This window comes from Hyla sarda, chromosome 1 (assembly GCF_029499605.1).
Source record: "Hyla sarda isolate aHylSar1 chromosome 1, aHylSar1.hap1, whole genome shotgun sequence".
In the NCBI taxonomy this organism is placed as follows: domain Eukaryota; kingdom Metazoa; phylum Chordata; class Amphibia; order Anura; family Hylidae; genus Hyla; species Hyla sarda.
The window spans coordinates 609971707-609999704 of NC_079189.1; the positions used below are offsets into that span (position 1 = coordinate 609971707).

Consider the following 27998-nt stretch of genomic DNA (forward strand, 5'->3'; position numbering starts at 1 on the left):
AGTATCAGCGCATGCGCAGCCTAAACATTGACGAGACAACGAGATCGAGGCTGGACGGAGGCATACGTGTAGTTTGCGCAGCCGCAGCTCCTTTGTTTACCAATGGAGGAGCGAGGAGACGGCGACACAGATACACAGGAACGGCCACAAATAATCAACAATCAGAAGGCTGGAGAAGAATTGGGGATCCCTACAGACTTCATCGCTCCATGTGGGGAAGTAATTATATTAATGTTCACAGAGTTTAAGATATTTAATGATGTTTTGACAGATCCAGAATCACATGACCGCCAATCCACCCAATCATGGGTTGGGGGTGGATACAATGTCTAATGATTAACCCCCTTAAGGACGCAGGACGTAAATGTACGTCCTGGTGCGGTGGTACTTAACGCACCAGGACGTACATTTACGTCCTAAGCATAACCGCGGGCATCGGAGCGATGCCCGTGTCATGCGCGGCTGATCCCGGCTGCTGATCGCAGCCAGGGACCCGCCGGCAATGGCCGACACCCGCGATCTCGCGGGCGTCCGCCATTAACCCCTCAGGTGCCGGGATCAATACAGATCCCGGCATCTGCGGCAGTGCGCGATTTGAATGAATGATCGGATCGCCCGCAGCGCTGCTGCGGGGATGCGATCATTCATAACGCCGCACGGAGGTCCCCTCTCCTTCCTCCGTGCGGCTCCCGGCGTCTCCTGCTCTGGTCTGTGATCGAGCAGACCAGAGCAGGAGATGACCGATAATACTGATCTGTTCTATGTCCTATACATAGAACAGATCAGTATTAGCAATCATGGTATTGCTATGAATAGTCCCCTATGGGGACTATTCAAGTGTAAAAAAAAATGTAAAAAAATGTAAAAGTAAAAAAAAATGTGAAAAATCCCCTCCCCCAATAAAAAAGTTAAACGTCCGTTTTTTCCTATTTTACCCCCAAAAAGCGTAAAAAAAATTTTTATAGACATATTTGGTATCACCGCGTGTGTAAATGTCCGAACTATTAAAATAAAATGTTAATGATCCCGTACGGTGAACGGCGTGAACAAAAAAAAAAAAAGTCCAAAATTCCTACTTTTTTAATACATTTTATTTAAAAAAAAATTATAAAAAATGTATTAAAAGTTTTTTATATGCAAATGTGGTATCAAAAAAAAGTACAGATCATGGCGCAAAAAATGAGCCCCCATACCGCCGCTTATACGGAAAAATAAAAAAGTTATAGGTCATCAAAATAAAGGGATTATAAACGTACTAATTTGGTTAAAAAGTTTGTGATTTTTTTTAAGCGCAACAATAATATAAAAGTATGTAATAATGGGTATCATTTTAATCATATTGACCCTCAGAATAAAGAACACACGTCATTTTTACCATAAATTGTACGGCGTGAAAACGAAACCTTCCAAAATTAGCAAAATTGCGTTTTTTGTTTTAATTTCCCCACAAAAATAGTGTTTTTTGGTTGCGCCATACATTTTATGATATAATGAGTTATGTCATTACAAAGGACAACTGGTCGCGCAAAAAACAAGCCCTCATACTAGTCTGTGGATGAAAATATAAAAGAGTTAGGATTTTTAGAAGGCGAGGAGGAAAAAATGAAAACGTAAAAATTAGATTGTCTGAGTCCTTAAGGCCAAAATGGGCTGAGTCCTTAAGGGGTTAATGTAACGCACTTATATTTTCACCAATCATGTCCCTTCACTATGTATATAAGTTTGACTCATTGTCATTTGCACCATGCTTGAGAAAGGCTCACTTTTAGCCGAAACGTTGCTGTTATTGATGCAATAAACACCAGTTTGCTACTATACTGGACCTGGCGATTGTTGCTGTTTCCTTTGGAGAGAGTGTAAATTTTAGTTGCAACGTCTGTGCGACAGTTTCTGCGATCACATTTTACGCCGCAGAACTTTAGAAACCATTCGGAGTGTTTTTTGTTTTTTTTTAACTCTGAAATGGGCGTGTTTTATGCAAAAACGAGCGCGTTCCCGACAAAAACAAAAAAAATACTCTGAGTACTTCCAAAATCACTGAGAAAAAGCGTGAGTTTGCCTCACACAATAACCGAAAGCCAAGAGGCCGAGTGAAATTCCCAAAATGGAGCGATTTCTAACAAGGGACTGTTTGCCATTGTGTTTTTTTGTGAAAGTAACTTGTTTTATAACCGGAAAACATTTTGTACAGGTCAACACTTTGATGAATAAAATATTGAAGGCTTTTGTGATAGTTAATGTTTATATATATTTTTGTTTCTTTTTAACACATTTGCAATATTAGGTTTAAATTAATTTACCGTATATACTCGAGTATAAGCCGACCCGAGTATAAGCCGAGGCCCCTAATTTCAACCCAAAATCCCAGGAAAAGTTATTGACTCGAGTATAAGCCTAGGGTGGGAAATACATCATCCCCCCCTGTCATCATCCAGACCCGTCATTAACATCCTCATCATCATCACCGCCTGTCATCATCCAGACCCTCATCATCATCATCACCTGTCATCATCCCCTTGTCATCATCCCACACATCCCCCTTCATCATCCCCTTGTCATCATCCCCACCCCCCTTCATCATCCCCTTGTAATCATTCCACACCCCCCCTTCATCATCCCCTTGTAATCATCCCACACACCCCCTTCATCATCCCCTTGTAATCATCCCACACACCCCCCTTCATCATCCCCTTGTCATCATCCCCACCCCCCTTCATCATCCCACACCCCCCCCCTTCATCATCCCCTTGTCATCATCCCCACCCCCCTTCATCATCCCACACCCCCCCCCTTCATCATCCTCTTGTCATCATCCCACACCCCCCCCCCCTTCATCATCCCGTTGTCATCATCCCTACCCCCCCTTCAACATCCCCTTGTAATCATCCCACACCCCCCCCCTTCATCATCCCCTTGTCATCATCCCCACCCCCCTTCATCATCCCCTTGTCATCATCCCACACCCCCCCTTCATCATCCTCTTGTCATCATCCGCCCTCAGTGGTCTTCAACCTGCGAACCTACAGAGGTTTCAAAACTACAACTCCCAGCAAGCCCGGGCAGCCATCGGCTGTCCGGGCTTGCTGGGAGTTGTAGTTTTGAAACCTCCGGAGGTCCGCAGGTTGAAGACCACTGCGGCCTTCGACATCATCCAGCCCCCTCTCACCCCCTTTAGTTCTGTACTCACCTCCGCTCGGCGCTGGTCCGGTGCTGAAGGGCTGTCCGGTGAGGAGGTCGTCCGGTGGGATAGTGGTTCCGGGCTGCTATCTTCACCGGGGGCGCCTCTTCTCCGTGCTTCAGGCCCAGAATAGAGGCGTTGCCTTGACGATGACGCAGAAGTACGTTGGCAATGAACGTACCTCTGCATTGTCGTCAAGGCAACGTGACTATTCTGGGGCCGGGCCCGAAGCGCTTAGAAGAGGCCTCCCCGGTGAAGATAGCAGCCCGGAACCACTATCCCACCGGACCACCTCCTCTCCGGACAGTCCTGCAGCACCGGACCAGCGCCGAGCGGAGGTGAGTACTGTACAGAACTAAAGGGGGGTGAGAGGGGGCTGGATGATGTCGAAGGCCGCAGTGGTCTTCAACCTGCGGACCTCCGGAGGTTTCAAAACTACAACTCCCAGCAAGCCCGGACAGCCGATGGCTGCCCGGGCTTGCTGGGAGTTGTAGTTTTTAAAACCTCTGGAGGTCCGCAGGTTGAAGACCACTGCGGGGGGAGAGTTCACTCGAGTATAAGTCGAGGGGGGTGTTTTCAGCACGAAAAATCGTGCTGAAAAAAACTCGGCTTATACTCGAGTATATACGGTAACACCCAAGCTGATAAACAAGGAGAATTGTTGTAATGTTTGAAAAAGTATAAACACATGAAGACTTTTGATTCATGGAAACATTTTTCAACAAACAGTTTTGACTCACACGACTAATTTCTTTAGCTCGGAGTTTGTGCGACACAATTGACGAGTGCGACACAAAAAAAACGTGCGACAGAAAAATAACCGACATGTGCGACAGAATAGTAAATAAGCCTGAAAAAAAGACGAGTGATATTGAAAACACTCCAGAATAAACACTCCACTCTTAGTAAATCAGGGCCACTGGGGGAGATTTATCAAAACCTGTGCAGAGGAAGAGCGGGGCAGTTGCCCATAGCAACCAATCAGATTGCTTCTTTCATTTTCCACAGGCCTCTTTAGAGGCCTGTGGAAAATGAAAGAAGCAATCTGATTGGTTGCTATGGGCAACTGCACCGCTCTTCCTCTGCACAGGTTTTGATAAATCTCCCCCACTGTGTGTAGCACAGCATTGATCAGTGCTATGGGCACTCCATTAGTGAAGCCTGTTAAAGGGACAATTGTAAGGGAAGGAGGCAGGTAGGGACCCTCTGCCCATCCTTTCAGCTGCTCGGAACCCCGCAATTCTGCCCACACGTTTTTTGCAAGGGAATAATAAATATATTACAAAAAACAAAAATTGCAATGTGAGATATATATATATATATATATATATATATATATATATATATATACACATGCATAAATAGATATATTCACATACCTCCACACACAGAGCAGTACAGGAACCATGTGTGTAAAGGACCTGCGATGATGTCACAGTCAGGTGATCAGTCACATGTGTAAAGGACCTGCGATGATGTCACAGTCAGGTGATCAGTCACATGGAGGAGGAGGAGGAGGAGGAGAAGTCACATGATCAGGGGCTGCTGCTCTAGGTTCAACTTGCAGTATAGACATAATAAATAACACCTAGCACAGTAATTATATATAACATAATACAACATATAACTCCACAATACTCACATATGTCTGGATAAAACCGAGATAAATGAGTAAATCTGTATAATAGTCTATATGTCAGAGGACGGTGACTGTAGGTGTCTGTATTATAGTATATACATGTATTATAGTATTATAGTATATACATGTATTATAGTATTATAGTATATACATGTATTATAGTATTATAGTATATTCATGTATTATAGTATATTCATGTATTATAGTATTATAGTATATACATGTATTATAGTATATACATGTATTATAGTATATACATGTATTATAGTATTATAGTATATACATGTATTATAGTATTATAGTATATACATGTATTATAGTATTATAGTATATACATGTATTATAGTATTATAGTATATACATGTATTATAGTATTATAGTATATACATGTATTATAGTATTATAGTATATACATGTATTATAGTATTATAGTATATACATGTATTATAGTATTATAGTATATACATGTATTATAGTATTATAGTATATACATGTATTATAGTATTATAGTATATACATGTATTATAGTGTATACATGTATTATAGTATTATAGTATATACATGTATTATAGTGTATACATGTATTATAGTATTATAGTATATACATGTATTATAGTATTATAGTATATACATGTATTATAGTATTATAGCATATACATGTATTATAGTATTATAGTATATACATGTATTATAGTATTATAGTATATACATGTATTATAGTGTTATAGCATATACATGTATTATAGTATTATAGTATATACATGTATTATAGTATTATAGTATATACATGTATTATAGTATTATAGCATATACATGTATTATAGTATTATAGTATATACATGTATTATAGTATTATAGCATATACATGTATTATAGTATATACATGTATTATAGTATTATAGGATATACATGTATTATAGTATTATAGCATATACATGTATTATAGTATTATAGCATATACATGTATTATAGTATATACATGTATTATAGTATTATAGTATATACATGTATTATAGTATATACATGTATTATAGTATTATAGTATATACATGTATTATAGTATTATATAATATACATGTGTTATAGTATTATAGTATATACATGTATTATAGTATTATAGTATATACATGTATTATAGTGTATATGTCAGAGGACGGTGACTGTAGGTGTCTATGTGGATAAGAAGATGTATGGACACCGACAATAACAGGACAAAATACACTAAATGTCTGTATTATAGTATATACATGTATTATAGTATATACATGTATTATAGTATTATAGTATATGCATGTATTATAGTATTATAGTATATATATGTATTATAGTATATACATGTATTATAGTATTATAGTATATACATGTATTATAGTATATACATGTATTATAGTATTATAGTATATACATGTATTATAGTATTATAGTATATACATGTATTATAGTATTATAGTATATACATGTATTATAGCATTATAGTATATACATGTATTATAGTATATACATGTATTATAGTATATACATGTATTATAGTATTATAGTATATACATGTATTATAGTATATACATGTATTATAGTATTATAGTATATACATGTATTATAGTGTATATGTCAGAGGACGGTGACTGTAGGTGTCTATGTGGATAAGAAGATGTATGGACACCGACAATAACAGGACAAAATACACTAAATGTCTGTATTATAGTATATACATGTACTATAGTATTATAGTATATACATGTATTATAGTGTATATGTCAGAGGACGGTGACTGTAGGTGTCTATGTGGATAAGAAGATGTATGGACACCGACAATAACAGGACAAAATACACTAAATGTCTGTATTATAGTATATACATGTACTATAGTATTATAGTATATACATGTATTATAGTATATACATGTATTATAGTATTATAGTATATACATGTATTATAGTATTATAGTATATACATGTATTATAGTATATACATGTATTATAGTATTATAGTATATACATGTATTATAGTATTATAGTATATACATGTATTATAGTGTTATAGTATACACATGTATTATAGTATTATAGTGTATACATGTATTATAGTATATACATGTATTATAGTATTATAGTATATACATGTATTATAGTATTATAGCATATACATGTATTATAGTTTTATAGTATATACATGTATTATAGTATTATATCATATACATGTATTATAGTATATACATGTATTATAGTATATACATGTATTATAGTATATACATGTATTATAGTATTATAGTATACATGTATTATAGTATACATGTATTATAGTATATACATGTATTATAGTATTATAGTATATACATGTATTATAGTATTATAGTATATACATGTATTATAGTATTATAGTATATACATGTATTATAGTATTATAGTATATACATGTATTATAGCATTATAGTATATACATGTATTATAGTATATACATGTATTATAGTATATACATGTATTATAGTATTATAGTATATACATGTATTATAGTGTATACATGTATTATAGTATTATAGTATATACGGTACATGTATTATAGTATTATAGTGTATACATGTATTATAGTATTATAGTATATACATGTATTATAGTGTATATATCAGAGGACGGTGACTGTAGGTGTCTATGTGGATAAGAAGATGTATGGACACCGACAATAACAGGACAAAATACACTAAATGTCTGTATTATAGTATATACATGTATTATAGTATATACATGTATTATAGTATTATAGCATATACATGTATTATAGTATTATAGTATATACATGTATTATAGTATTATAGTATATACATGTATTATAGTATATACATGTATTATAGTATATACATGTATTATAGTATATACATGTATTATAGTATTATAGTATATACATGTATTATACTATTATAGTATATACATGTATTATAGTATTATGGCATATACATGTATTATAGTCTTATAGTATATACATGTATTATAGTATTATAGTATATACATGTATTATAGTATATACATGTATTATAGTATTATAGTATATACATGTATTATAGTATTATAGTATATACATGTATTATAGTGTATATATCAGAGGACGGTGACTGTAGGTGTCTAGGTGTATCTAAGATGTATGGACACCGACAATAACAGGACAAAATACACTAAATGTCTGTATTATAGTATATACATGTATTATAGTATTATAGTATATACATGTATTATAGTATTATAGTATATACATGTATTATAGTATTATAGTATATACATGTATTATAGTATTATAGTATATACATGTATTATAGTATTATAGTATATACATGTATTATAGTATATACATGTATTATAGTATTATAGTATATACATGTATTATAGTATTATAGTATATACATGTATTATAGTATTATAGTATATACATGTTTACACGTTTCTGACCACTTATAAAATGTGTTCAATGTGCTGCCCATTGTGTTGGATTGTCAATGCAACTCTCTTCTCTATATACTGCTATATACTACTATATACACCGCAGGAGAAATGCTAGCACAGGCTTTCAGTATCTGTATACACTGCTATAAACTACTATATACACCGCAGGAGAAATGCTAGCACAGGCTTCCAGTATCCTTATACACTGCTATATACTACTATATACACCGCAGGAGAAATGCTAGCACAGGCTTCCAGTATCCGTATACACTGCTATATACTACTATATACACCGCAGGAGAAATGCTAGCACAGGCTTCCAGTATCCGTATACACTGCTATATACTACTATATACACCGCAGGAGAAATGCTAGCACAGGCTTCCAGTATCCGTATACACTGCTATATACTACTATATACACCGCAGGAGAAATGCTAGCACAGGCTTCCAGTATCCGTATACACTGCTATATACTACTATATACACCGCAGGAGAAATGCTAGCACAGGCTTCCAGTATCCGTATACACTGCTATATACTACTATATACACCGCATGAGAAATGCTAGCACAGGCTTCCAGTATCCGTATACACTGCTATATACTACTATATACACCGCAGGAGAAATGCTAGCACAAGCCTCCAGTATCCGTATACTATAATACTATAATACATGTATATACTATAATGCTATAATACATGTATATACTATAATGCTATAATACATGTATATACTATAATGCTATAATACATGTATATACTATAATGCTAAAATACATATATATACTATAATACATGTATATACTATAATACTAGTATATACTATAATACATGTATATACTATAATACATGTATATACTATAATACCATAATACATGTATATACTATAATACATGTATATACTATAATACTATAATACATGTATATACTATAATGCTATAATACATGTATATACTATAATGCTATAATACATGTATATCCTATAATACATGTATATACTATAATACTATAATACATGTATATACTATAATACTATAATACATGTATATACTATAATACTATAATACATGTATATACTATAATACTATAATACATGTATATACTATAATGCTATAATACATGTATATACTATAATGCTATAATACATGTATATACTATAATGCTATAATACATGTATATACTATAATGCTAAAATACATATATATACTATAATACATGTATATACTATAATACTAGTATATACTATAATACATGTATATACTATAGTACTATAATACATGTATATACTATAATACATGTATATACTATAATACCATAATACATGTATATACTATAATACATGTATATACTATAATACTATAATACGTGTATATACTATAACACTATAATACGTGTATATACTATAATACTATAATACATGTATATACTATAATACATGTATATACTATAATACTATAATACATGTATATACTATAATACTATAATATATGTATATACTATAATACTATAATACATGTATATACTATAATACTATAATACATGTATATACTATAATACTATAATACATGTATATACTATAATACTATAATACATGTATATACTATAATACTATAATACATGTATATACTATAATACTATAATACATGTATATACTATAATACTATAATACATGTATACACTATAATACTATAATACATGTATATACTATAATACTATAATACATGTATATACTATAATACATGTATATACTATAATACAGACATTTAGTGTATTTTGTCCTGTTATTGTCGGTGTCCATACATCTTCTTATCCACATAGACACCTACAGTCACCGTCCTCTGACATATACACTATAATACATGTATATACTATAAAACTATAATACATGTATATACTATAATACTATAATACATGTATATACTATAAAACTATAATACATGTATATACTATAATACTATAATACATGTATATACTATAATACTATAATACATGTATATCCTATAATACTATAATACATGTATATCCTATAAAACTATAATACATGTATATACTATAATACTATAATACATGTAAATACTATAATACTATAATACATGTATATCCTATAATACTATAATACATGTATACACTATAATACATGTATATACTATAATACTATAATGCATGTATATACTATAATACTATAATACATGTACCGTATATACTCGAGTATAAGCCGACCCGAGTATAAGCCGAGACCCCTAATTTCAACCCAAAATCCCAGGAAAAGTTATTGACTCGAGTATAAGCCTAGGGTGGGAAATACCTCATCCCCCCCCTGTCATCATCCAGACCCGTCATTAACATCCTCATCATCATCCCCTTGTCATCATCCCACACATCCCGCCTTCATCCCCCCTTGTCATCATCCCACACATCCCCCCTTCATCATCCCCTTATCATTCCACACATCCCCCCTTCATCATCCCCTTATCATCCCACACATCCCCCCTTCATCATCCCCTTGTCATCATCCCACACATCCCCCCTTCATCATCCCCTTGTCATCATCCCCACCCCCCTTCATCATCCCCACACCCCCCCTTCATCATCCTCTTCTCATCATTCGCCCTCAGTGGTCTTCAACCTGCGGACCTCCAGAGGTTTCAAAACTACAACTCCCAGCAAGCCCGGGCAGCCATCGGCTGTCCGGGCTTGCTGGGAGTTGTAGTTTTGAAACCTCTGGAGGTCCGCAGGTTGAAGACCACTGCGGCCTTCAACATCATCCAGCCCCCTCTCACCCCCTTTAGTTCTGTACAGTACTCACCTCCGCTTGGCGCTGGTCCGGTCCTGCAGGGCTGTCCGGAGAGGAGGTGGTCCGGTGGGATAGGGGTTCCGGGCTGCTATCTTCACCGGGGGCGCCTCTTCTCCGCGCTTCCGGCCCGGAATAGAGGCGTTGCCTTGACAATGACGCAGAAGTACGTTGGCAATGAACGTACCTCTGCGTCGTTGTCACGGCAACGTGACTATTTTGAGGTCGGGCCCGAAGCGCTTAGAAGAGGCCTCCCTGGTGAAGATAGCAGCCCGGAACCAGTATCCCACCGGACCACCTCCCCACCGGACAGCCCTGCAGCACCGGACCAGCGCCGAGCGGAGGTGAGTACTCAGAACTAAAGGGGGGTGAGAGGGGGCTGGATGATGTCGAAGGCCGCAGTGGTCTTCAACCAGTGGACCTCCGGAGGTTTCAAAACTACAACTCCCAGCAAGCCCGGACAGCCGATGGCTGCCCTGGCTTGCTGGGAGTTGTAGTTTTGAAACCTCTGGAAGTCCGCAGGTTGAAGACCACTGCGGGTGGGGGAGTTCACTCAAGTATAAGCCGAGGGTGGTGTTTTCAGCACGAAAAATCGTGCTGAAAAACTCGGCTTATACTCGAGTATATACGGTATATACTATAATACTATAATACATGTATATACTATAATACTATAATACATGTATATACTATAATACTATAATACATGTATATACTATAATACTATAATACATGTATATACTATAATACTATAATACATGTATATACTATAATACTATAATACATGTATATACTATAATACTATAATACATGTATATACTATAATACTATAATACATGTATATACTATAATACTATAATACATGTATATACTATAATATTATAATACATTTATATACTATAATACATGTATATCCTATAATACTATAATACATGTATATACTATAATACTATAATACATGTATATACTATAATACTATAATACATGTATATACTATAATACTATAATACATGTATATACTATAATATATGTATATACTATAATACTATAATACATGTATATACTATAATACTATAATACATGTATACACTATAATACTATAATACATGTATACACTATAATACTATAATACATGTATATGCTATAATACTATAATACATGTATATGCTATAATACTATAATACATGTATATACTATAATACATGTATATACTATAATACTATAATACATGTATATCCTATAATACTATAATACATGTATATACTATAATACTATAATACATGTATATACTATAATACTATAATACATGTATATACTATAATACTATAATACATGTATATACTATAATACTATAATACATGTATATACTATAATACTATAATACATGTATATACTATAATACTATAATACATGTATATGCTATAATACTATAATACATGTATATACTATAATACTTGTATATCCTATAATACTATAATACATGTATATCCTATAATACTATAATACATGTATATACTATAATACTATAATACATGTATATACTATAATACTATAATACATGTATATACTATAATACTATAATACATGTATATACTATAATACTATAATACATGTATATACATGTATATACTATAATACATGTATATACTATAATACTATAATAAATGTATATACTATAATACTATAATACATGTATATGCTATAATACTATAATACATGTATATACTATAATACATGTATATACTATAATACTATAATACATGTATATGCTATAATACTATAATACATGTATATACTATAATACTATAATACATGTATATACTATAATACTATAATACATGTATATACTATAATACATGTATATACTATAATACTATAATACTATAATACATGTATATACTATAATACTATAATACATGTATATACTATAATACTATAATACATGTATATACTATAATACTATAATACATGTATACACTATAATACTATAATACATGTATATACTATAATACAGACATTTAGTGTATTTTGTCCTGTTATTGTTGGTGTCCATACATCTTCTTATCCACATAGACACCTACAGTCACCGTCCTCTGATATATACACTATAATACATGTATATACTATAATACTATAATACATGTATATCCTATAATACTATAATACATGTATATCCTATAATACTATAATACATGTATATACTATAATACTATAATACATGTATATGCTATAATACTATAATACATGTATATACTATAATACTATAATACATGTATATACTATAATACTATAATACATGTATATACTATAATACTATAATACATGTATATGCTATAATACTATAATACATGTATATACTATAATACTATAATACATGTATATCCTATAATACTATAATACATGTATATACTATAATACTATAATACATGTATATCCTATAATACTATAATACATGTATATACTATAATACTATAATACATGTATATACTATAATACTATAATACATGTATATACTATAATACTATAATACATGTATATACTATAATACTATAATACATGTATATACATGTATATACTATAATACATGTATATACTATAATACTATAATAAATGTATATACTATAATACTATAATACATGTATATGCTATAATACTATAATACATGTATATACTATAATACATGTATATACTATAATACTATAATACATGTATATGCTATAATACTATAATACATGTATATACTATAATACTATAATACATGTATATACTATAATACTATAATACATGTATATACTATAATACATGTATATACTATAATACTATAATACTATAATACATGTATATACTATAATACTATAATACATGTATATACTATAATACTATAATACATGTATATACTATAATACTATAATACATGTATACACTATAATACTATAATACATGTATATACTATAATACAGACATTTAGTGTATTTTGTCCTGTTATTGTTGGTGTCCATACATCTTCTTATCCACATAGACACCTACAGTCACCGTCCTCTGATATATACACTATAATACATGTATATACTATAATACTATAATATATGTATATGCTATAATACTATAATACATGTATATCCTATAATACTATAATACATGTATATCCTATAATACTATAATACATGTATATACTATAATACTATAATACATGTATATGCTATAATACTATAATACATGTATATACTATAATACTATAATACATGTATATACTATAATACTATAATACATGTATATACTATAATACTATAATACATGTATATGCTATAATACTATAATACATGTATATACTATAATACTATAATACATGTATATCCTATAATACTATAATACATGTATATCCTATAATACTATAATACATGTATATCCTATAATACTATAATACATGTATATACTATAATACTATAATACATGTATATCCTATAATACTATAATACATGTATATACTATAATACTATAATACATGTATATCCTATAATACTATAATACATGTATATACTATAATACATGTATACACTATAATACTATAATACATGTACCGTATTTATCGGCGTATAACACGCACTTTTTAGGCTAAAATTTTTAGCCTAAAGTCTGTGTGCGTGTTATACGCCGATACACCCCCAGGAAAGGCAGGGGGAGAGAGGCCGTCGCTGCCCGCTTCTCTCCCCCTGCCTTTCCTGGGGTCTAGAGCACTGCTGTCGGCCCTTCTCTCCCCCTGGTTATCGGCGCCGCTGCCCGTTCTGTCCCCCTGACTATCGGTGCCGGCGCCGATAGCCAGGGAGAGAGAAGCGGCGCCGACAGCCAGGGGGAGAGAAGGGGCAGCGGCACCCATTGCCGACGCCGCTGCCCCGTTGCCTCCCCCCATCCCCGGTGGCATAAATACCTGAGTCGGGTCCGCGCTGCTCCAGGCCTCCGTCGTGCGTCCCCGGCGTCATTGCTATGCACGGCGCGGCGCTCTGACGTCATGCGCCGCGCCGTGCATAGCAATGACGCCGGGGATGCACGACGGAGGCCTGGAGCAGTGCGGACCCGACTCAGGTAATTATGCCACCGGGGATGGGGGGAGGCAACGGGGCAGCGGCGCCGGCAATGGGTGCCGCTGCCCCTTCTCTCCCCCTGGCTGTCGGCGCCGCTTCTCTCCCCCTGGCTATCGGCGCCGGCAATGGGGCGCCGGCACCGATAGTCAGGGGGACAGAACGGGCAGCGGCGCCGATAACCAGGGGGTGAGAAGGGCCGACAGCAGTGCTCTAGACCCCAGGAAAGGCAGGGGGAGAGAAGCGGGCAGCGACGGCCTCTCTCCCCCTGCCTTTCCTGGGGCTGTATCGGGGTATACACGCGCACACACGCACCCTCATTTTATCATGGATATTTGGGTAAAAAACTTTTTTTACCCAAATATCCTTGGTAAAATGAGGGTGCGTGTTATAGGCCGGTGCGTGGTATACCCCGATAAATACAGTATATACTATAATACATGTATATGCTATAATACTATAATACATGTATATACTATAATACTATAATACATGTATATACTACAATACTATAATACATGTATATACTACAATACTATAATACATGTATATACTATAATACTATAATACATGTATATACTATAATACTATAATACATGTATATACTATAATACTATAATACATGTATATACTATAATACATGTATATCCTATAATACATGTATATCCTATAATACTGTAATACATGTATATCCTATAATACTATAATACATGTATATACTATAATACTATAACACATGTATATACTATAATACTATAATACATGTATATCCTATAATACTATAATACATGTATATGCTATAATACTATAATACATGTATATACTATAATACTATAATACATGTATATACTATAATACTATAATACATGTATATACTATAATACTATAATACATGTATATACTATAATACTATAATACATGTATATACTATAATACTATAATACACGTATATACTATAATACTATAATACATGTATATACTATAATACTATAATACATGTATATACTATAATACTATAATACATGTATATACTATAATACAGACATTTAGTGTATTTTGTCCTGTTATTGTCGGTGTCCATACATCTTCTTATCCACATAGACACCTACAGTCACCGTCCTCTGACATATACACTATAATACATGTATATACTATAATACTATAATATATGCATATACTATAATACATGTATATACTATAATACTATAATACATGTATATACTATAATACTATAATACATGTATATACTATAATACTATAATACAGGTATATACTATAATACTATAATACATGTATATACTATAATACTATAATACATGTATATACTATAATACTATAATACATGTATATACTATAATACTATAATACATGTATATACTATAATACATGTATATACTATAATACTATAATACATGTATATACTATAATACTATAATACATGTATATACTATAATACTATAATACATGTATATACTATAATACTATAATACATGTATATACTATAATACAGACATTTAGTGTATTTTGTCCTGTTATTGTCGGTGTCCATACATCTTCTTATCCACATAGACACCTACAGTCACCGTCCTCTGACATATACACTATAATACATGTATATGCTATAATACTATAATACATGTATATACTATAATACTATAATACATGTATATACTATAATACTATAATACATGTATATACTATAATACTATAATACACGTATATACTATAATACTATAATACATGTATATACTATAATACTATAATACATGTATATACTATAATACTATAATACATGTATATACTATAATACAGACATTTAGTGTATTTTGTCCTGTTATTGTCGGTGTCCATACATCTTCTTATCCACATAGACACCTACAGTCACCGTCCTCTGACATATACACTATAATACATGTATATACTATAATACTATAATATATGTATATACTATAATACATGTATATACTATAATACTATAATACATGTATATACTATAATACTATAATACATGTATATACTATAATACTATAATACAGGTATATACTATAATACTATAATACAGGTATATACTATAATACTATAATACATGTATATACTATAATACTATAATACATGTATATACTATAATACTATAATACATGTATATACTATAATACTATAATACATGTATATACTATAATACTATAATACATGTATATACTATAATACATGTATATACTATAATACTATAATACATGTATATACTATAATACTATAATACATGTATATACTATAATACTATAATACATGTATATACTATAATACTATAATACATGTATATACTATAATACAGACATTTAGTGTATTTTGTCCTGTTATTGTCGGTGTCCATACATCTTCTTATCCACATAGACACCTACAGTCACCGTCCTCTGACATATACACTATAATACATGTATATACTATAATACTATAATATATGTATATACTATAATACATGTATATACTATAATACTATAATACTATAATACATGTATATACTATAATACTATAATACATGTATATACTATATACTATAATACATGTATATACTATAATACTATAATACATGTATATACTATAATACTATAATACATGTATATACTATAATACTATAATACATGTATATACTATAATACTATAATACATGTATATACTATAATACTATAATACATGTATATACTATAATACTATAATACATGTATACGCTATAATACTATAATACATGTATATACTATAATACTATAATACATGTATATACTATAATACATGTATATACTATAATACATGTATATACTATAATACTATAATACATGTATATACTATAATACTATAATACATGTATATACTATAATACTATAATACATGTATATACTATAATACTATAATACATGTATATACTATAATACTATAATACATGTATATACTATAATACATGTATATACTATAATACTATAATACATGTATATACTATAATACTATAATACATGTATATACTATAATACTATAATACATGTATATACTATAATACTATAATACATGTATATACTATAATACTATAATACATGTATACACTATAATACTATAATACATGTATATACTATAATACTATAATACATGTATATACTATAATACTATAATACATGTATATACTATAATACAGACATTTAGTGTATTTTGTCCTGTTATTGTCGGTGTCCATACATCTTCTTATCCACATAGACACCTACAGTCACCGTCCTCTGACATATACACTATAATACATGTATATACTATAATACTATAATACATGTATATACTATAATACTATAATACATGTATATACTATAATACTATAATACATGTATACACTATAATACTATAATACATGTATATACTATAATACTATAATACATGTATATACTATAATACTATAATACATGTATATACTATAATACTATAATACATGTATATACTATAATACTATAATACATGTATATACTATAATACTATAATACATGTATATACTATAATACTATAATACATGTATATACTATAATACTATAATACATGTATATACTATAATACTATAATACATGTATATACTATAATACATGTATATACTATAATACTATAATACATGTATATACTATAATACAGACATTTAGTGTATTTTGTCCTGTTATTGTCGGTGTCCATACATCTTCTTATCCACATAGACACCTACAGTCACCGTCCTCTGACATCATTTATCTCTACACTGAGCAGATGAGCGGAGAGCAGCAGCCCCTGATCATGTGACTCCTCCTCCTCCATGTGACTGATCACCTGACTGTGACATCAGCGCAGGTCCTGTTAGTACACTTCCTGTACCGCTCTGACAAAGGAGGTATGTAGATATATATATGTGTGGGTATATAGTATATAATGTGTGTGTGTGTGTGTATATATATATATATGTATGTATGTGTATAAATATATATGTGTGTGTATAGTATATAATGTGTACATATACATATCTTAGGTCTGCACAATATATCACAATCACAATGTTATTTTTTTGTTTCTGTATTATGTCGATTATTCCTTTGCAAAAAATGTGCGGCCAAAATTGTAATAGTCCTCATAGTGCAGTGGTTTACAAACAGTGTGTCTCCTGCTGTTGTAAAACTACAACTCCCAGCATGTCCAGACAGTCAAAGATATGCTAGGAGTTGTAGTTTTGCAACTGCTGGAGACATACTTTTTGCAAAACACTGTCCAATGGTGACAAAAAAAAAAAATAGTGAAAATAAATGTAAATAAAAAAAAAAAAAACTTAATTAAAGTGAATAAGCCCCTCCCCTAATAAGTTAAAAAAAAAACTTTTCCAAATAAAATAATATAAACAAAAACGTGTAGTATTGCTGCGTGCTGGGCCAGATTAACATAGGGGCTGATGGGACTGCAGCTCCAGGCCCCTACCTGAAAATAGGCCCAGCCGGCCCCGCATCCAAATAAAAAAGGGCCGTGGCTTCAGAGAGGGCGTGGCTACATGGAAGGGGTTTTGTTTGCTATATTCGCGTTGGGAATTTTTAGCATGGCTCCTGTGTACAACTGGTAATTACCACTATATGGTCCTGTATAAAATCACTTCTTAAGGAAGTGCACAATGTTCCCAAGCTGGGTGGAAGACTGCTGGGCAGTAGAGGAAGGCTTTAGACGGTGCCGGGAGGTTCTCCCCATCTAATAGGGCAGGATCACCAGCAGATTCAAGCTAATTAGCGGCCACGGGAGCGGGAGCAGATTTAGTGTGCGGCTATCTCCTTCGGTGCCGTGCCACACCAAAACCCCCCCCCCGAGAACTGCCCCTTTATACCAGTACTGTGACTGGGCCTTCCTCTTATCTTCCGGGGTTAAGGTGGACCACTGTTAAAGCATGACTGGAGTGTGAATACCTCTGGCACTGCTTCTGAGGAGTGACTGATGGAGTGTATCCTCTTCGTCATGAGTCACTACATTAATTTGACAAAATGTTCTCACTTCGGTCCAGGATTTTCTTCCCACTTCTCTTTTGTCTTGGTGAGGAGGGAGTCCAGGTCTTGGGGACAGGGCATCCGGACTGACAGTCTTGGAATCCTGCTTGTATATCAGGCTGAAACTGTAATTTGACAATGCTGCCGAGCACCTATAGGTAAGTGGTTTGTTATCAGTCCTTACTTCAAACCTTGCTCCATATAAATAATCATGCAGCTTGTCCACAATGGCCCACTTGAGTGTCAGAAATTCCAAATTGTGGACTGGATAATTCTTCTTGGCAGCCGTAAGATTTCTTCTTATGTAAGACACCGTCTTAATCCTTCTGGATAACATTGGTGCAGAACACCCTCTAGGCCTTCCATACTGGCATCCACAAGTAGAACATAGGGTTTTTCAGGGTCTGCATATGCCAATCAGGAGTTACTTGGGAGTCTCTTCTTCATTGCTAAGAAGGCCTCTTCACATCCTGAAGTCCATTACTTTCCAACGAGATGTTTAGGATGTGGCGCTTTAGCACCCTGTATCTCAGAGGTAGTCTCGGGCAGTTTAACACTGCTTCAATCTTAGCGGTGTCCGTGGCTATTCCTTCTGCAGAGTCAAGGTGCCCTACATATGTAACAGAAGTCAACATTTATATTTTGATATCTTTGATTGCTTGAAGCCGATCCAACACCTTCAGCAATCTCTGTTCATGCTCTTCTGGTGTGTTCCCAAATACAATGTGGTTAATTTCTCCCACAGTTTTCTCCATCAGCCTCTTAAACGCAACAGGAGCTCCTGTGCCTCCTTTGGGCATTCTGGTAAACTGGTAGTATCCCAAGGGACAGATGAAGAATTTCTTCTCCTTATCCTCTTCCTTCATGGGTACCTGATAATACCCAGACCTCAGGTCAAGCACACTACTGGCTGCCTGAGAGGGCGTTCAGCAGATCCTCTATCTGTGGCAGCGTGTACTGATCTAGCACAGTCCTCTTATAGTCCACACATAGCCGGACCGCACCATTCTTTTTCCTCACTACCATAATGGGTGAGGCATAGGGTCTTTAGATTCTTGGATGATGTCAGCTCCTTCCATCTGTTGGGGTAAGTCCCGGACATCTTCCACATCTCGAGGACATATTCTTCTTTATCTTTCTCTGAAAGGGTCAGAAAGTCTTATAGCATTAGTGGCACTTTTGGAATGCCCCATATCCATTTCTTCTCTGGAGAAAACTCCTTCTTGGGTAGCTAGTTGAGAATGAATGCTGGCTTTCCACTGCTGGGGTAGAGGAGAATCTTCCAAGTCAAAATCTACCAGTGCTTTAACATGATCCTTCTGTTCTGCCCTCACAGACCCGATAGACGAAATTTGGTCTTACAATCTTCTAAAGACCATCAATCCGGACTTCCACATGTGTTTAGATTATTTATCATCACCGGAAAACTCTTACACCAATTTTTGCGCCAATCTTTTACCTCAGGTATGACAGTCCATCCCTTCTTCTGATCCTCTTCAGGCAGATACTCAATAAGGTATTGTCCCGTTCCCCCCAACATTTCATGGTGCATGGAGGCTATGGCTCGTAGAATGTTGGTCTCACCAGGCTTCATAAATACAGGTTCTTTCCCTGAATAGTGGCATGACCCTGGTTTTGTTTCTTGGGCTAGTCGATGGCACTCTTTTTTTTAGAGCAGGGCTGACCTCCATCAGCAGAAGTAACAATACATCTCCCACTTCTGTCAGGTAGGATGGGGTTTCACTCTTATTCATCCTCCACAGGTTGAGCTTGAGATCCCATTCCCCATAACTGAAGCTCTCCTGCAGGTTTCTTGGGAATGTGTTTCAAATGACGATTATAGAAATCTTTATAAATGATGGTGACTTGGGATCCTGTATCTAGCAAAGCTGAAGCATGAATTCCTTCCACTTGCAAGTGTATCAAGGGTTTGGGGTCAATCTGGGCCCTTACAGATAAACTGTATGTAGGTCTGTTTTTTCTTCCCTTGTAAGACCTGATCATTTGGTCTCCTCAAGTTCGTTACCCAGCACCTCCACATCTACTGCCAATGTATTTGTGGGCAACCCCAATGAAAATGCCCTGATTATCTGCATTTTAAGCAGTCCCCTCAAAGAGATGAATCCTCCGAAAACAACATCCTTGGGCCCTTTCTGCATTGTCCCCCACTTCCAGGAGAAGGATCGGCCTTCATCAATGGTTTGCACAAGAGCGCTAACTCAGCCACCTTCTTCCTAAGGGCTGAATGTTCAAGATCCTCTTTCTCTTCCCATGGAGGAGTTAGACACAAAAGGGCAGAACTTAAAGGATATGATATGAACGACTAGTATTATTAGATATTATCAACTACTGTATTGAATATTAAAGGGGTACTCCGGTGAAAACCTTTTTTCTTTTAAATCAACTGGTGGCAGAAAGTTAAACATATTTGTAAATTACGTCTATTAAAAAATCTTAATCCTTCCTATACTTATTAGCTGCTTAATACTACAGAGGAAATTCTTTTCTTTTTGGAATGCTCTCTGATGACATCACGAGCACAGTTCTCTCTGCTGATGTTATTATAATAATAATAATCATGCTTTATTTATTGTTGTCCTTAGTGGGATTTGAACCCAAGGCCCCAGCACTGCAAGGCAGCAGTGCTAACCACTGAGCAACCATGCTGCCCTTCGCATACATCTGCTATGCGTGGTTGCTAAAATGGACAGAGATGTCAGCAGAGAGCACTGTGCTCGTGATGTCATCAGTGTTCCAAAAAGAAAGGAATTTCCTCTGTAGCATTCAGCAGCTAATAAGTACTGGAAGGATTACGATATTTTTAATAGAAGTAATTTACAAATATGTTTAACTTTCTGCCACCAGTTGATTTAAAAGAAAAAAAGGTTTTCACCGGAGTACCCCTTTAATCTGCCAACTTGGCTCTTAGCAGAATCATGACTGGTCAAACCACCTCTCTGAATTTGCTTAGATAGCTGGGGGGATTTCACTGGTCTCTAAGTGTCAAATAGATCATCTCCAGGGGGATTTCCCTGACATGGGAGTTAGAAACTGGGAATAATTCACTGCGCCATAGTCTCCTAACCTGAAGGATTTTTGGGTTGTAGCCCCTTTTTCCTCATCAGGACTAGCGTACACAAGAGGCATCCTCCAGGTTGGGCTCCAAACAGGTGAAGCTTCATGGCCTCTCATGGTCTCTGAAATCTGTATGGAATATATTTACACGTAAGTTTGATTGTCAGAATCCTGCAGGATATCCCTTATGGCGCCATCTTTATTTCCAGTCAGATTTCTAAATTTTGGGCGATCTTTTCTACTTACAATGTTTAGTGGAATTCTTTAAGCTCTGTGTCCTGTCTCTTTTCTGCTGCATGTTCCTCCTTCAGCCAAACCGGTGATCGGTCAGTTATGGAAGATAATAGAATTATAATATAGATACAGAATACAGGTGTAATATGGGCAGGAAATATACCTATGTGTAGTGTTGGGTGGGAATATTCGCAATGCGAATATTTATCGCGAATTCGTGAATATAGCAATAAATATTCGCAATTACGAAAATTTTCACATTTTTTTTTCACAGTACACATGACAGTGATCATCCCTCCCTGCTTCCTGTTTGTGGTGTAAACAAGACTCCAATACTAGTTACTGTGTCAGACTGGCGGGCGCCTGAAAATTTGCATATGCAATATGCAAATTTTCTCGCATATTGATCCCTTTTATCACGTGATATTGCGCATGCAAATTTTATGCTGTATGCGCATACAAATTTTATGGCGCATAGTATAAAAAAGCCCGCGAATATTGCGAATATATGACGAATATTCGTCCATATATTCACGAAATATTGCAAATTCGAATATGGCCTATGCCGCTCAACACTACCTATGTGCAGGAATGTAAGGATCGCGGTAGAAAGGGGGTGTGACTGTGACCTGGCCCGCAAGTCCCTGATCCCTGAATGAGCATGGCTTTTGATTGTGTATGCATCACACTAGCTGCTCCATCCTTAATGTAATCTCCCCTGTTTATAAACATGGGGGAACATTGTATTAATGGGGCTCAGATAACTCCTTTTGTTATTTTTGGTCTGTGTAATAATTAATGATCTTTTATATAAAACATTCATCATGACTTTTACTGTCTGATGACTTTTACAATATTTCTTCCACATCTTCTCATTCAGGGAGAAGATATGAACAATATTAATGTTCCAAAGATAGATTGGAGCGGTGATGAGCAGTATAAGGAAAACATTCCTACAGGGAAAGATCAGATCAATATTAATGCTACAGACATAAAAGAAGAAGAGAAGGATGTGAGCGGTGATGATCAGTATAAAGAGATCATTCCTGCAGGGAAAGATCTGATCTATATTAACGCTGCAGACATAAAGAAAAAAGAGAAAGATGTGAGAAAAGATCCAATCTATATTGATGCTGCAGACATAAAGGAAGAAGAAGAGGAGACAGATGTGAGCGGTGATGAGCAGTATAAGGAGGACATTCCTACAGGTAACCGTCCAGGTGAGTAGTAACCACTAAATGCAGGGAACAGATTTTACTCCACAATAATGTTTTGTGGAATTCTTTAAGCTTTGTGTCCTGTCTCTTTTCTGCTGTATGTTCCTCCATTCAGCCAAACCTGTGACTCAGTTATGGGAGATATCACATTTATAATATGGATGCAGAATACAGCTGGAATATAGACATGAAATATACCTATGTGCTGGATGTAAGGATCACAGTGGAAAGGGGGGGGTGACTGTGACCTGGTCTGCAGGGGCCTCATGTCCCTGATCCCCCAACAAGCGTGACTATCGATTGTGTATGTGTTACACTGGCGGCTCCGTCCTGTCTCTGTAGCCATGACTTCCGGTGTGGGCAGCATCTCTGTATGGCGCTGTCTGCATAGGGAGCTCAGAGAGTTGGAGCCGCGGGGAGCAGAGCGCCGGTAGCTGCGGAAAAATGATTAGAGAAAGGTATTTGTCTTTTTCATTGGGCCAATACTATATGGGGGTCAACTATTTAATGGGGCACCGAGGGGGCCTAACTACTATATTGGTGAACTACAGGATGACATCATCATATAGCAGATCTCTCCTGCTAGCTCCCTGAACCCTCCCCTCCCAGCTCTCGGTATACTGCTGCTGCTATCTCTATGGGATCAGGATATATAGGACTTATACACCCTCCCCCTTCCATCTCTATCTGTATACTGCTGCTGCTGCTGTAACTATAGGATCAGAATGTATAGAAGTTATACACCTCCCCTCCCTGCTCCTGTCTGCTGCTGCTATGTCTGTGGGATCAGGGTATATAGTTGTTATACACCTCCCTAAAGTTGTGTTCACATATCATTTTGCATTTTTTCAGTTTTTGCCATTTTTTTTTTTTTTTTATCTTGTAACTTTTACAGCGATTTTATAAAATTACGGCCAAAAGGCAGAAAAAAAAGTGTAAAAAATGCAAATGAAATGTGAACATATCCTAAAGACTAAAAACACCTCAATTGTGATTATAGGTCAAACCACTTTCTCCTTATGGTAATATTTCTTTAAAAACGCACTTTGAAAAAGAAAATTCATCAAAACTGCACATAATGTGAACTGAGCTCAACCCATATATGAGTCTAATCAGTTCACCTGGCTTAACTCCAGCACCAACAACCTAATTAGACGACCAGGTGCAGTTATAAGACCCCGCCCCCTCTCTCTGCAAAGCCAGAGGCTTCATGGGAAATGTATCAGAAACAAATTCTGTTCTAAAATAGGAATAAGGTACGGCTGAGAACCCATGCCTGCCACATCAGATAAAACAGGTAAGCACAAGGCATACACAAGAACATCTTCAATGTTCTCTAATAATAGCCTATGCTGCACTATATAAGTATAAAATAAATCCCATAGCGCTTTTTTAAAGGAATATTCCAGGATTTCTTTTCTTCAGCCTTTGATCCCATGACGTCTAGTTATAATCCTGTGTTATTTGCTTCTATTTCCTCCGTGCGTCACTTTGTCCGGTTTTCATGCACAGGACCCCCACCCGGAAGTGCTGTAGTGCAAGTCTTTTTATTTTACTGTTGTCTCTGACCTTTCCCAGCATTCCATGCGGCCAGAGACAATATGTCATGAGTCACATGGTCTCCAGGGGGCGTGGTTATGCCGCAGTGGGTGGGTGGATAGCATTACTTCAGTAAATCCCATCCACCCTGCTATCCACCCACCCACTGTAGCATAGCCACGCCCCCTTGTGACCATGTGACTTATGACATTTAGGGTAGGGTCACACGTAACGGATCTGCAGCATTATTTACAACCTTCAGAAGAAAGGTGTCATTACAAAGTACAATTGGTTCACAAAGGACAAGTCCTCATATTAGTCTGTAGATGAAAAAATAAGAGTTATGGAGGAAGAGCGGTGCAGTTGTCCATAGCAACCAATAACATTGCTTCTTTCATTTTCTCTTTTAAAATAAAAGAAGCAATCTGGTTGCCATGGGCAACTGCACCACTCTTCCTCTACTCAGGTTTTGATAAATCTACCCATATGTCTCTTAAAGAAAAAATGTAAATGCCCTGGGTCATTAAGGGGTTATGATTAATGCTTAAAAATATGACTGTATTTTTCACAGATGACTTTACCAGGAGATCAGAGGAGAATCTTATATCTTCAGATTATAAAGCAGATGATGATATCACACAAGATACATATGAAGAACATTCCATTATCCCAGATACACCCTCAGCCCTTCACAGCCAAGATCTGTCATCTCATCCTGTTATACAAGTCCGACCTAAAGATTCATCTCAGTCTGTTAACCAAAATAAGGAAAAGCGATTTTCATGTCCAGAATGTGGGAAATGTTTTCTTAGGAAATCAAGTATTGTTAGCCATCAAAGAATTCACATTGGTGAGAACCCATTTTCCTGTTCAGAATGTGGGAAATGTTTTACTCAGAAATCAAATATTATTAAGCATCAAAGAATTCACACAGGAGAGAAACCATTTTCCTGTTCAGAATGTGGAAAATGTTTTAGTCAAAATTCAAGTCTTCTTATACATCAAAGAATTCACACAGGATATAAGCCATTTTTATGTTCAGAATGTGGAAAATGTTTTAGTCTGAATGGAACTCTAGTTGAACATCAAAGAATTCACACAGGTAAGAAGCCATTTTCATGTTCAGAATGTGGGAAGTGTTTTACTCAGAAAACAGATCTTGTTAAACATCAAAGAATTCACACAGGTGAGAAGCCATTTTCATGTTCAGAATGTGGGAAGTGTTTTACTCTGAAAACAGATCTTGTTAAACATCAAAGAATTCACACAGGAGAGAAGCCATTTTCATGTTCAGAATGTGGAAAATGTTTTAGTCAGAAGGGAACTCTAGTTGAACATCAAAGAATTCACACAGGTGAGAAGCCATTTCCTTGTTCAGAATGTGGGAAATGTTTTTCTGTGAAATCAAATCTTATCAAACATCAAAGAATTCACACAGGTGAGAAGCCATTTCCTTGTTCAGAATGTGGGAAATGTTTTTCTGTGAAATCACATCTTATCAAACATCTAAGAACTCACACAGGAGAGAAGCCAATTCAGAGTAATAAATGATGCAGATAACACATCTATATATTAACCATGTACATAGGATATCTGACATTTATACATATATCATATACTGCATCTCCAAACTTGTTCCCAATTGTTAATAAAAGTTTTCTTTTAGAACGTAGTCACCGATCCAGCGATGTCATCACTATAGTTTACATGGTAGGAAAAGAGTGTGATATATGGTTGTGATATTCACTGCTCCTCATGGAGAAGACCCAACAGGCATAATCCATGGGGAGCTGCTACTGGAGACCCA

At 34.6% G+C, this 27998-nt stretch overlaps 2 protein-coding genes across 3 annotated transcripts in view; one reads left to right on the top strand and one right to left on the bottom strand.

Annotated features, from left to right (window-relative positions):
* Positions 1-20463, bottom strand: part of LOC130300745 (uncharacterized) — a 93870-nt gene extending 73407 nt beyond the window's left edge. The window contains exons 1-2 of the mRNA XM_056551575.1: positions 20049-20463; positions 4558-4599 (exon numbers count right to left, since the gene is read on the bottom strand). Coding sequence (XP_056407550.1) covers positions 4558-4599; positions 20049-20463 — 457 coding nt within the window. The remainder of the gene's footprint in view (positions 1-4557; positions 4600-20048) is intronic.
* LOC130298232 (oocyte zinc finger protein XlCOF6.1-like) lies at positions 4251-27851 on the top strand. 2 transcript variants are annotated; one of them, XM_056551165.1, is made up of 3 exons: positions 4251-4373; positions 24316-24655; positions 26763-27851. In XM_056551165.1, the coding sequence occupies exons 2-3, from the start codon at positions 24325-24327 to the stop codon at positions 27740-27742; spliced, it is 1311 nt and encodes a 436-aa protein (XP_056407140.1). In that variant the 5' UTR covers positions 4251-4373; positions 24316-24324; the 3' UTR covers positions 27743-27851. The 2 variants fall into 2 exon arrangements, with proteins under 2 accessions (XP_056407140.1, XP_056407132.1); XM_056551157.1 differs by lacking the exon at positions 4251-4373 and adding an exon at positions 18880-19000.
* The last annotated feature ends 147 nt before the right edge of the window (positions 27852-27998 follow it).

Bases quoted from the DNA above. Each gene is read 5' to 3' on its own strand.
- LOC130298232 (XM_056551165.1), top strand. From the start codon at position 24,325: ATGAACAATATTAATGTTCCAAAGATAGATTGGAGCGGTGATGAGCAG. The intron at 24,656-26,762 runs GTGAGTAGTAAC...TATTTTTCACAG, and splicing joins TCCTACAGGTAACCGTCCAG to ATGACTTTACCAGGAGATCA.